The 12,691-nt window shown below is 56.7% G+C and overlaps 1 protein-coding gene across 1 annotated transcript; it reads right to left on the bottom strand.

The window, feature by feature from the left end:
* Positions 1-9,729: 9,729 nt before the first annotated feature.
* HES4 (hes family bHLH transcription factor 4) lies at positions 9,730-11,563 on the bottom strand. Its single transcript, XM_044769390.2, has 5 exons — positions 11,427-11,563; positions 10,702-11,284; positions 10,525-10,620; positions 10,256-10,343; positions 9,730-10,169 (listed from the first exon to the last, which is right to left on the bottom strand). Exons 2-5 carry the CDS (start codon positions 10,960-10,962, stop codon positions 9,784-9,786), a joined length of 831 nt encoding a protein of 276 aa, XP_044625325.1. The 5' UTR covers positions 10,963-11,284; positions 11,427-11,563; the 3' UTR covers positions 9,730-9,783.
* Positions 11,564-12,691: the final 1,128 nt, after the last annotated feature.

The following is a 12,691-nucleotide window of genomic DNA, read 5'->3' as shown; positions in this document are numbered from 1 at the left end:
CACAAGCTCACTAACACTTGTCGCTATGTCTTTTTATTATAGCTATCTTAGTGAGTGTGAAGCAGTATCTCATTGTGGTTTTGATTTAACTTTCCCTGATGGCTAACGATATTGAATATATTTTCATGTGCTTTTTGGCCATTTATATATCTTTGGAGAAATGTCTATTCAGATTTTTCACCCATTTTTTTACTTGGGTTATTTATATATTTATTATTGAATTGAGAGAGTTATTTATATATCCTAAATACGAGTCCCTTGTCAATACATGTTTTGCAAATATTTTCTCTCATTCTGTGTGTCTTTTCACTTTTTTGATAATGTTCTCTGAAATAGAAAAGTTTTAATTTTTATGAAGTCAAATTTATCTTTTTTTCTTTTGTCATTTATGCTTTTGGTATCATATCTAAGAAGGTTTTGCCTAAAGGTCCTTCATGACCCTGATACTGAACCTCTGAATCTCAAGTCCGTGTGCCTGACGCGCAGTAAGCCAGTCACTGAGACACCAGTGCTTGGAGATGGAGAAAAGTTTATCCAGATTGGCTCAAAATGAGAAGATGGGAGGATAGGTTCTCTCAAATCCACCTTAACAAAGAAGAAAGTGTTTGGTCTTTATAGAGTGAAGGGGCTTGGGAGGAGTTTTGGAGAAACAAAGGGGAAATCTGTGTTTCTTTCACTCCAGATAAGCCCTTGGGCAGCCAGACTTCTGGGCGTCAGCTGCAGCTAGGGGCTGGTGATCTGGTGGTCGTAACTTCCTTGAAGGCATTCCTTTTCTTCTGCAAAACTAGGTCATAAATCCTTGTGATCCTTGAGTCTCCCCTCAGGTTAAACAAGAAAACAGCAAATTAACAATGATGCCTGGGTTAACTTCTCTTCATCTGTGTCTGTGTTGGGAACAAGGTCGAAGTGTAACTATGTTCCTATCAAGTATCTACAGTACCCCTCAGGTACCCAACTTCAACCCAAGATCATGAAGATTTACTCCCATATTTTCCTCTAGGGCTTTTATAGTTTTAGCTCTCCTATTCATGTGTATCGTCCATTTTGAGTTAATTTTTGTGTGTGGTGTGAGAAAGGGGTCCAGCTGACTCTTCTGCGTGTGGGTGTTCAGGTGTCCCAGCACATTTGTTGAAAAGACTGTTCTTCCCTCCGTTGAATTGTCTTGGCGTCCTTGTCGAAAATCAATTGACTGTAAATGTAAGGCTTATTTCTGAACTCTCAATTATTTCCATCTATCAATGTATCTAACCTCATGCTAGCACCACACAGTCTTGCTTATTGTGGCTTTGTAGTAAGTTTTGAAATCAGGAAGTTTGAACCCTCCAGATTTGTTCTTCTTTTTCAAGATCGTTTTGGATATTCCTGGTCCCTTGAATTTCCACATGAATTTTAGGAGCAGTCTGTCAATTTCTGCAAAAATGTTAACTGGACCTTTGATAGAGATTGTGTTGAACCTGTAGATCAATTTGAGAAGTACTGTCATCTTCACAATGTGAAATCTTCTCACCCATGAACGTGGAATATCTTTCTATTTATTTAGATCTTCTTTAATTTCTTTCAATAACGTTGTGTAGCATTCACCTTAACATTTGCATTTCTTTTGTTAAATTTATTCCCAAGTATTTTATTCTTTTTGATATTATAAATGGAAAGGACTTCTTAATTTCATTTTCAGATTGTTTGTTGCCAGTGTGTAAAAATGCAATTGATTTTTGAAATATTGATCCTGTACCCTGAAACCTTGCTTAACTCATATATTAGTTCTAACAGTTTTTTAGGGGATTTCTTAGGATTTTCTAGGTATAAGATCATGTCATTTGATGTAGTTTCACTTCTTCCTTCCCAACATGGATGCCTTTTGTTTCATTCTCTCGCCTGATTGGCACGGCCAGAACCTCCAACACTGCTGAGTGGCAGTGGCAGGAGCAGACCGTCGTTCACCACTGTATCTTAGCAGCTTGAGTGCGCTGTCCTTGATGAAGTTTTCTTCAAACTTTTTGTGCTTGAGTTTCATTGATCTGGGACTCCAATTGCATGCGTATTAGGCCATTTAAAGTTGCCCCACAGCTCACTCATGCTCTTTTCTTTTATTCCCCCAGTTTTTCAACCTGTTTTATTTCACTGCTACATTGCAGTTCACTAATATTTTCCTCTTCGATGTCTCCCCTGCCATTACTCCCACTTGATGCGCTTCTCCTGTCAGACGTCGTAATTCTCATCTCTGGAAGTTCAGTTGGGTTTTTTTGTACCTTCAACGTCTCTCCCATATCGACTGCTTCCTCCAGCTTCTTGAACATATGAAGCGCAACTGTACAACTCTTTTAAGTCCTTGTCTACCAATTCGATCATCTGTGACATTTCTGGGTTGCTTTCAATTGATTGATTTTCCTCCTCATTATGGTCACTTTTTCCTGCTTCTTTGTATGCCTGGTAATTTTTTACTGGATGTTGGGCATTGTGAACTTTAAAGTGTTGGGTGCTGGATATTTCTGTGCTCCTATAAACATTTTTTGAGCTTTGTCCTGGATGCAGTTGAGTCACTTGGAAGCAGTTTGATCCTTTCAGGTGTTGTTTATGAACTTTGTTAGGCGAGACCAGAACAGTGTTTGGTCTAAGGCTCGTGATTCCTCACCATTGGGACAAGACCCTTCTGAGTGCTCTGCCATGCCCCACAAATTATGAGGTTTTCCATTCTGGCTGGTGGAGACTGGAACTGTCTGACCTGTGTGGACTCAGGATTCTCCCTCTAATCCTTCTGGGTGGCTCTTTCCCTGGCCTCGAGGACTCTCACAAGCATGTTCTGATCAGACTTGGGGGGACCCCACAGTGCTCCGGAGCACTCTCTCTGGCACCTCTCTTATCTCTGATGCTCTAGCCTATGAATTCCACTTTCATGCCCCCAGACTGTCAGCAATAGCTCCTCAACTCAGGGAGCCTGCAAAGCTCTGCCCGGCTCCCCTCTCCTGCACTGTGGCCTGGAGACTCTCTCCAAGGGGTCATCTGGGGCAATACGAGGCTCACTCCATTTGTTTCCCCACTTCTCAGGGACCACTCTTTCATCGCCTGCTATTCCATATATTTTGTCCAGTTTTTTAGTAGTTTAAGGCAGGAGAGTAAATCTAGTCCCTGCTACTCCATCTTGGCTGGAAGTAATTGTCATAACATAGCTTATTTATCTTATTTAATCCTTTTAGCCACACAGCACTACTAGATAGGTTCTATTACTGATCCCACTTGATATTTGAGATCTTGTGACTTGCCCAAGGGCACACAACTGCATGACAGCAGAAGCAGGATTCAACGCAGGCTGTGCTAGAAGCCTTCTCCGAGCCACTCGTGTGCTACCAGGAGCCAGAGGCTGCCCCAGCAAGGGCGCTCCAAGAGGAAACCATGGCTAGGAGGCGTGTCTGCGGGCTTCCCAAACGTGGAGCTGACTGAAGGAGGCTCAGAGGCACTTGGAGAGCAGGTCTGAGGCTGTGTGTCTCTGTGGGGAGGGCCCTGGCCGTCTCTTGGGGGCTCTCTCTCTGTGTCCAACTCAGGGTACGTCTCTCAATTCCACAACCATGTATCTCTGACTATGAGATTGTGTGTCTCTGGCTCTGTGTGTTTGTCCTCCTGTTACTGCCCAGATGGAGCCTGATTCTGGGCGGGATGATTCCTGGATGCCCAGAAGCAGGTATAGATCCAGGAATAGGTGGTAACTGCTTCCCTTCCCCCCTCCCTTCTCCCAGCTTCCTCCAACAGCACATCCTGGACCTGAGGGAACCATGCACCCTGAATGCAGGGGATGGCAGCCAAGAAACCCACAGCCTGGTCACACATGCACACGTCACAGTGATGGGCCCTGTAATCACAGGTCCCGAGTTCCAAGCCCCTCTGGGGACTGGACATCACAGGCACTGTTTCACTGACTCCACACAGCACTCCCAGGCTCCAGGCTGGGGTGGCCCCGACTTGCCCAGTGTTCTGGGCCTCACAGTAGGTGCTGCAGGAAGGAAGAAGCTGCCTGGCTGGATTTGGGCAGGAGGCCAAATTTGAGGCTGAGGATAAGGCTCACTGGGGGTGGTTTGAGGGGGCCCACAGATCCTTAGGCCCCACTCCCCACTGTGTGCCCTGGTGCTGGGGAGGGGCCCGATGCACAGAAGAGCATCAGCCAGACACCCAAAGCTTTAGTTTCTGTCCCCGGGAGGGGGAGGCATCTGTCCTAACGGTTCTCGAAAGTCAGTGACAACCACCTGCTCTCAATCTCCTTGGTCACATTAAACCCTGACGTTTTAGTCTGTTCAGGCTGCTACAACAAAACACCACAGACAGGCAGCTTATCAACAACAGAAATGCATTTCTCACAGTTCTGGAGGCTGGAAGTCCAAGGTCAGGGTGCCAGCAGGGTCGGGTTTGGTGAGGGCCCTCTTTGGGGTGCAGATGCCACGTTCCCACTGTGTCATCACATGGCACAAGCTCACGTGTCATGTCCCCTTTGTAGGGGCCCTAATTCCATTCCTGGGAGCTCTACCCTCACGACCTAATCATCTCCAAATGCCCCCCCTCCTAACCCCATCAGGTAGCTTTCGTCATATGAATTTGAGGGGGGACACACACAGTTCACGGTGCCTGGCCTCTGCTCTGGAAGAGTCCAACAACGATTGCCAGCTCCATGTGGACAGGTCAGTCAGCTCACTCCTGGGATGTTACCTTCACCTCTGAATTCAGCAAACCAAATTCCTAGGGATACGTTCACGGAGCTTCCTCTTTTCCTGCAGCTGAATGGGAGAGAAGGTAGCCACATGATGCCCTGTCCCACCCTGGCATGGCACGCAGAGCCAGTCTCCTCCTGGTCCATGAAGAGAAAGATGCTTGGCCAGGGCCTGCATAAGACTTTCTTGACCCTGGGCTGTCAGGGAGAGCCGAGGTCCAGGACCCTGCAGGGCTTGGGACCACGAGAGACAATGAGAAGGGTCAGGAGTTGGGGGTGCTCAGGCTGGAGCCCTCTGGAGGGGTGTGCTTGCCACAGGCCACATCAGCTCATAAATCGGGGGATGGACGTGGGAGCCGGAGGAGGACGGTGGAGCCTCCCATCACCTGGGGCTGCTGGACCCTCCCCTTCACTGTGCTAGACAGGGCAAGGCTGGGGCGAGGGGCCTGGATGAGGGAGGGACGGAGCTGGGGCAGGCTTCCCTCCACCAGCCTCTGGCTGGGACAAGCAGCTGAGGGAGGTCCCCCTTCCAAGCCCACCACGTGGGTATGGATGGGAGAGTGGGAGGTGTGGGCTCCTGCTGGCTTAGGGGTGTGCACATCCCCTCTGTGAGTGTGTCAAGTGTTGATGAGGGCCAAGCACAAGGCTTCAGGCTTCCACCCCTGATCTTCTACTCCCCCCACAGACATTGAGACCCTCACTCGCAGCAAGGGCCTAGGAGGTGAGCCCGAAGGCTCCAGGTGGGGGTGGGGTTGGGAGGGCACCAGGAGGGGACAGCTTTGAGGCAGCAGCTGCCAGGTGCTTTTTGGTAACCATGGATACCAGGCTGCAGAAAGGGTGGGTGTGCTCCACCTGGGGCAGGTCAGGGTGGCCCTGGCATGTCACAGTGCACTGCGGGTGGCAGGCCAGCTGTGGCCAGGCCCACCAAAGGCGGTGGGTCTCAGCACAGAGGGTCTCCCACACCTGTCCTTGTTTGAATCTTGGGGACTGTGAACCCTCAACCCTGCGGTCAGATCCAGGCTGCCCCGTCAGTTACCGCCACAGAAATGACCCCCAGGCCTGTCCCGTCTGACACCGCAGGGGTGGGCTTGGGCTGTGACTGCTCAGCACCAGCACGGCAGGGCTGGGCTGGGCCTGGCCTGGCCCTGCACCCACTGGGCAGGGGTCACTGGGAAACTGCTTCCAGATCAAAGTTAGGCCGACTCACTCTGCTCATCGCCACAGCGGCAGCGGCTGTTTCTTGGTTTACTCCCCCCGCTGCTGTCTGTACCCCCACTCAACCTCTTCCACAGCCCCTTCATCATGAGGGCAAGCGGTAGTGACCCCTGGGTGACCCTGGGAAAATTAGTTGTTTGCTGCTATTATTTATATTTGTTTTAAATTTTACATAAAACTTACTATTGTTATTTATTGCTGCATAACAAAGCAACCTAAAACAGCTCAAATCCACAAGCACTCATCATCCCAGCTTCCCAGGAGCTGCTCGACTGGTGGCTGTGGCTGCGGGTCTCTCACAAGGCTGCCATGACGATGTCGGCAGCAGCCGGGGTCTCACCCGAAGGCTCAAGGGGCTGGAGGATCTGCTTCCAAACTCACTCTCATTGCGGAAGGCAGGAGGCTGCAGGTCCACTCTGTTGGCCTCTCCATAGCAGAGGACAGCTGGCCTCCCCCAGTGAACCAGGTGAGACAGAGACAGAGACAGACAGAGACAGAGACACCAGGAGTCACCTGAACCTAATCTCGAAGAGACATCCCATCGAGTCTCAGGACCCTATTGGTCACGCAGGCCAACCTCAACTCATTCACAAGGCTGAATTCCAGGAGCGGCATCACTGGGGCCTTCTGGGAGGCTGTAAACCCCAGGGCCTGTTTCCTTGCTCCTGGGTGCATCCCAGGATGGGTACATCCTCCAGGTATACCCTGGAGCAGAGACAGAGGAGCCAGGGACAGCAGTGGAGCCCCCTAGGCTCAGCTTCCTGCTCAGGAAAGGAGCAGATCCTGCAGCCAGGACGCGCCGGGTGAGGCGGGGAGGCTGCTGGGGCCTGGAGACCATCACAGGAGCTTTGGTGGGTAGGCTAAGGCCTCACCTCTCACAAGCCAGGGCTCCCAGCAGCCCTGGCCCTTCCCCCACCCCGAATTTCCAAGGGACTGGAGTTTCATGGACCTTGTCACCGACTTGGTGACAGGCCAGGCCAACTTGTCACCATAGGGACTCAGTCTTTCTCCAGATTTCAAACACCTATGATTTGCTGTCATTGTTTGGTCCCCAAGCCCTGGTCCCACAAGCAAACAGGCGCCAGATGCACAGGGCTCCCACAGAGGCAGGCAGATCAGCTGACTGTGCATGTGAATTCAGCAAATGTTTATTGACCCTTGGTCTTTGCCAGAAACTGGGCTGGAAGGAGGCCAACAAATGAGACTCCACCTGCGTGGAGGGGAAGTGACCAGCAGGTCTTCTAGCCACACCCTCCCCCCAAGAGGAAGAAGTCTTGATTCCTCCCCCACCCCCTCCCAGGCGTCGCCCCAGAAGGCGCTTCATCTATTATTCAGCAAGAAGGGTCTGCAAGAAGAAAGCTAAGATAAAAATAGCTGGGAGTGGGGGATAGACAGGGGAATGATGGACAGCCCATCCTCCAAGGGACCTGTCCCAGGTAGGGGGAGGGGTGGGAAATGGGTGGAACAGGGGGTGGGAGGAAGGAAGAGGGTGAGGAGAGTACCCCATGTTTGGGGCCATAACTCCCACCACCTCCCACCAGAAAAAGCACTTGGGAGTCTGCCCAGCTCTGCCCTGGACCAGGCAGGCGTCCAGGCTGGGCGTGGGGAGAGGCATGGTTCCTTCTGCAATGGGAGGCAAGGATGCTGTTCCTGAGACCCAGCTCCCTTCAGCTGCTGACATGGGGCAGCCTGGGAGGGGGCCCAAGACAGCCCCCTGTGCTGCCCTGTGCCCAGGCTCCTCTCCTTGTGGGCCCAGCCTGGGCTGTGCTCCCTGGGAGCTCCCTAATCTAACCAAGGATGACACCAGCCCCAAACTTCCTGGCTCATCTTTCATTCAAGTTCATTAATTAGGTCAATATAGATTGAGCTCTTTTGCTGTTCCATGCGGGTGCTGGGGACAGAGTTGAGTGACACAGACATGGTCTCTGGAGCCCACCAAGGCTGGGGTGGCTGCATCAGGTGGGAAAGTGGGGAGAGAATTCCAGGGGGAGGCTGAGTGCAAAGGAAGGAGTTTGGCTGTCTGAGGGACTGGCGTGTGGTTCCTCCCAGACCTGAGAGGTCCCTGCAGGGCTAACAGGGTCCCCAGGCAGAGATCGCCATGGCAACAGTGAAGGAAAGAAGGAAGATGGGGGTCAGGAGGCCATGTGGGGGAGAGGGGACAGGAAGAAAGGCAGGGAGGGGACACAGGCCAGGGGTCTGGTCTACAGCTGTCACTGCCCATGGGAGAGGGTGATGACCCAAGTTCCAGGTGATGTCCCCAGGCCACCCTTCTCCCTGCTCTTCCTGCAGGATGTGTGGGGCCCAGGTGTGAGCAGGCCCTGACCACCCCCTACCCCTTGACCCGGCTTCACATCCCGAAGCCCTAGGCCCTCCCCTCCGCTTCTGCACTGAGGCCCTCCCTGAGCAGCTCCCCTCCCCCAATCACACTGGGCTTCCAGCTCCCACAGTAGATCCTCTGCAGCACTCCTGCTCAAGAAGGCCCCCAGGTCTGATCAACACCCCCTCCCTCTCTGTCCCACCACTGCCCCTGCTCGGAACGAAGAGGCATTACTTTGAGGCTCCCCCAGGGTCAGGCTCCCTGAGTTTATGTCCAAGGGAGCAGCACCTGGCCCACACGCCACCCCGTCCAAGACCACTGACCCAGGCTCTGGATGCTCAGGGAGATGGGCAAGGCAGCCAGAGAGCAGGGGGTGACTGGCTGGTGGGGACTTGGCTCACATTTGCCAGGTGAGCATGGCCACGTCCAGGAAGGCCCAGGTGAACCCTTGCTACAGCACAGACCTGGGAGCCGTTGGAGGAGGGGCAGACCAGCCCCTGGCTGTGACTCACCCTCCTCCTCGGTGAGGGGCCTTGGCCAGGCAGGCGGCAGGCACCATCCGATGAACTTGGCCACAGGTGGGAAATGGATCTTGGCTCAGCCTCAGGCGGCTCAGGACGAGACACTCCAGTCTCAGCTCATGTGACTCCGACCACCCCCTCATCACACCTGGAGCACAGCCCCCGGCAGCAGCTCGGGAAGACCTGAGACCACAGGACAGTGACTCCAGGGCCCATGTCCAACCTGGCTAGTATTGCTGCCCAGTGTTGTAGGGCCAGCACACAGCCGGTGCTCAGGACTGATCCATGGGCAGGACAAACCTCCAGTCCCTTCCCCGGAGGAAGACCCCCTTTCAGGCAGGATAGGGCACATAGCAGACCGGCACTAAGTGCCCTCTGCCAGCCTTGCCCCAGTTCCCCACTCTCTCCTGCGCAGACACTGGCCTGGGGCAGGCTCAGCTCATGGTGGGCACAGCCAGCTTTGTGCTGAACCAGGAGAATAAAGCAGGAGGTGGACCACGCCAAAAGTGAAGCTACAGGGCACGGTTGCCCCTCACCACAGCTCAGGGCCCTGGGACAACATTCCAGGTTCCCCAGAAGTATAAGCAGGGAAAGGAACCTTAAAAAAAACACTTGTGTAGTGCTGCTGATTGCTTCCCAACACTGGGATACATTCTGGAAAATGTGGTGACTGTCACTTCCCTGCCTGAGCCTCCGGAGGGACCTCTCAGACCTCCCACTTTAAGGTGGGTTGCCGGCTCCAGTGCAGATGCAGGCGGACCCCACGCGGAGGCCCAACCCCCAGGCAGGTCGGACAGGAGGGGCTGGGAGCAGGGGTGGAAGCCTGGGGAAGGGTCTCCTGCAGCCCCCCTCCCAGGGTCCAGCGCCAAGTGATCAGCTGACACCCCCCACCACCACCACCACCACCGCTGGGGGCCACAGGAAGCACAGGGCTGCCTCGGCTGCAGACGCTACTAGACTAGACTCTTCGCAAAGACAAGGAAACAAAACTCAAGAAATAAATATTCTCGGCTACAGTCTCAGCAAAGGCCGCGGCCTCACCGCAGCCAGGGCCTCCAGGGCGCGCTCCGGCCCTGTAGGACCGCTCCGGGGGCGGCGGGGGGCGCCCCAGTCAGGCCCGGGAGGAGGGGCAGCGCGAAGGCTGCCCCGGGGCGCAGCAGGGGGAAGGAGCCGTCGAACGCAGGCAGCGGCGGGCGGCCAGCGTAGACCTCGGGCGCCGGGGCCTCCGCAGCGGCCGGCGGTGGGGCTGGGCAGCGCGAGGGCCCCAGCTGGCCCAGGCAGGCCGCCAGGTGGCAGAGCAGGCGAGAACGCACGTCGGCCGGGACGCCGTCGCAGCCGGCCAGGAAGCGGTTCACCTCGGCCAGACACTCGTTGAAGCCGGCGCGGTACTTGCCCAGGACGGTGGGGTCTGCGCTAAGCGCGGCTGAGGGGGAGGCAGGGGACAGGGGGTCGGTGCCGCGGCAGTGGTCCCGCACCTCCCTCCTCCCCTCTCTGCCGCCCGCGCCTCACCTGTCACCTGCACGCGCCGCAGGCTCTGCAGGTGCCTCACGGTCATCTCCAGGATGTCCGCCTTCTCCAGCTTCGAGTGGCGCGAGCTCTGGGGGCGGGGCCGGTGTGGGCGGCTTGCAGCCCAGTAGTGCCCCAGACTCCGGACTCCGCGCCCCGGCCCCTGGATCTCCCCGCCCGCACCGCCCTCCCGCCTCCCCACCCCACCCCCCCCCCGCCTCCTCCACCCCGTCTCCCCACCCCCCCCCCCCCCGCCCCCAGCCCCGACTCACATCTTTCCTGAGGGCATCCAGGATGAGGGTCTTGAGCTGAGCGAGGCTCTCGTTGATGCGCGCTCGGCGCCGCTTCTCCATGACCGGCTTGGAGGACTGCGGGTCGGGCAGTGGCTAAGCCTCGCGTCCTTCGGTACCCACCCCACGCCTCCCAACCCACGCCCGACTAGGTTCCACCTTCCGGTGCTCGGCCGCACTCCGGGGCTTGTTTGGGGTTCGGCTCGCGCTAGCCGGGGCTCCTGCCAGCGGCGAGGCTCGCGGCTTCCCCGGGGTGTCTGCAGGCATGATGCGCTCCCGCGCCTCCCGGTGCCAGGCGGAGCGCGCCGCCCGCCGTATCCCTCCCAGGCGGGTCCCAGGCCGCAGGCCCGCGCGCGCGTCGCCAGCCGCCCGGCTATTTAAGGCAGAGCCGCCGCGGGGTGTGTGAACCCGGCTCCGCATTCTTTCCCACACTCGAGCCAGCCAATGAGCGGCTGCGCTCCTCTCTCACCCCCCCCCCCACCCGCTCAGGGCCGCCGCCCCCGCCGACTGTCAGTCACGCGTCGGCTCCCAGCCCACCACGCCGCGGGCGACAAAGGCGAGCTGGGCACCCCGCCCGGCCCGCCTCTGGCATCGCCGGGTCCAGGCGGGAAAATCGCCCCGCTCCCTGCGCCGCTGCCGCGCTCCGAGCAGCGCGCCAGGAGGGGCCTCTCCGGGCTGGCTCCGGCCAGGACCCGGGGCGGGGGTGTGTGGGGCAGAGGTCACGGCGGGCGACGCGGGAAACCTGAAAGGGAAATCCAAGAGGGGAACCGGGTCAGGCGCCCCCGAGGAGTAGGCATCCTCGGTCACACTTCTCCTTCCTCCTCTGCCGTCCCCGGTCCCCGTGCGAGCCTAGGGCCTCCGCACAGCTTCCCAATCTGACCTACCCCGCGCTCAGCCTCCGCGACCGCCGCCGCCTGCGGCACCCACGCAAGGCCTGTGACACGGCAGACGTGAAACACCAGTCACTGTGCAGGAGAGAGGTTGGCTGGCCAAGGTCGTGGGACAGGCAGGGTGTCATCACAGGACAATTAAATGATGGCATAGGACGAATGAGCGGGACGAGTGATGTCACCAGTCAGGCAGGTTGACGTCATGGAACAGAATGTAAGGATGTCACTAGTCAGGCTGGCGATTTCACCAGATAATCAGAGCTGATGTCTCAGGGCGAAGGTAGGTGATGACACTAGCTAGATGGGGTGATGTCACGGGGCTGGTGATGTCACACTCTTCTAGATTACTGGACAGCAGGCTAAGCACCAGCAAAGTGGGGCTCACGAAAAATGAGGAACAATTGTTAAAATTTTGTTTATTAATTCAAAGCGGCATAGTGGGAAAAACACATGTTCGTGTTTGATGTTTCATTTTTAATTGCAGTGGGGGGCACTGTGGTCTTTGGAGTCCTCGGGGTCCCCAGCCCATTGCGCCCGGCGACAGCCCCGTGTCCTTCCCTGCATCCACCCAGAGCTGTCTCGGGAGCCCGCGGCCCACCCGCCCTTGCGGCTGTGACGTCTCTCTGGGGCTTCGAATCCCGGGCGGGAGGCGACGGCAAACAGACAAAATAGTGACTCGGTCGTTAAGAGACGAGACAAAGAGGCGGGTCAGTGGCGGGGATCCGGGAAGCCTTCCTCGGACTGGGTGGTCCCGAAGTCTTCGCAGTGGGGTCCTCAGGGAAGCGGGTGGCTCTGCAAGGCCCCGGGAGGGAGCGGCGTCCCAGGACCGGAAGGGGCCGCAGGGCCGAGGGAGGAGGGCAAGGGCGGGCAGGGGCGCGGGGACCCAGGGCTTCCGCCCGGGAGGGGTCGCCACGGCGGCTGTGGGTCCACCCAGTAGGTGGTGTCGACGGCTAGCCCCGCCCCAACACCTGTTCCCGGGTCCCAGCTCACGGCCGCTGTCCAGACTCCTTCTCTCCCTTCCCTGGCCAACCCTAGTCTGGCCCTGGTCCAGTGCCACGCAAAGTCCCGCGCCTCCCCCTCCGGGAAGCCCTCCGGAATCTTGGCGCCAAACCGATCCCTCCGCGGATCTGGGGCGGCGGGCGGCTCAGGTCCTTGGGCTACACACGTGCGTCTACGCCGGGTGCGCGCCTCCAGGCAGGCGGCCATTCACGGAGGTGGGGCAGCCCACTCTCCACTCGGGCCGGGAGGAAGAAACCGAG

Source organism: Equus asinus, chromosome 5 (assembly GCF_041296235.1).
Source record: "Equus asinus isolate D_3611 breed Donkey chromosome 5, EquAss-T2T_v2, whole genome shotgun sequence".
NCBI lineage: Eukaryota > Metazoa > Chordata > Mammalia > Perissodactyla > Equidae > Equus > Equus asinus.
The sequence above is the reverse complement of the archived record's forward strand: the minus strand, read 5'-3'. Positions and strand labels throughout refer to the sequence as shown.

What these genes read in the sequence shown, in the direction of transcription:
- HES4 (XM_044769390.2), bottom strand. Translation starts at nt 10,962, where the DNA reads ATGCGGAGCCGGGTTCACACACCCCGCGGCGGCTCTGCCTTAAATAGC. An exon ending in TGGATGCCCTCAGGAAAGAT is followed by an intron (nt 10,344 to 10,524) that starts GTGAGTCGGGGC and finishes CCCCGCCCCCAG; the next exon opens with AGCTCGCGCCACTCGAAGCT. An exon ending in GCGGCGCGTGCAGGTGACAG is followed by an intron (nt 10,170 to 10,255) that starts GTGAGGCGCGGG and finishes CCTCCCCCTCAG; the next exon opens with CCGCGCTTAGCGCAGACCCC.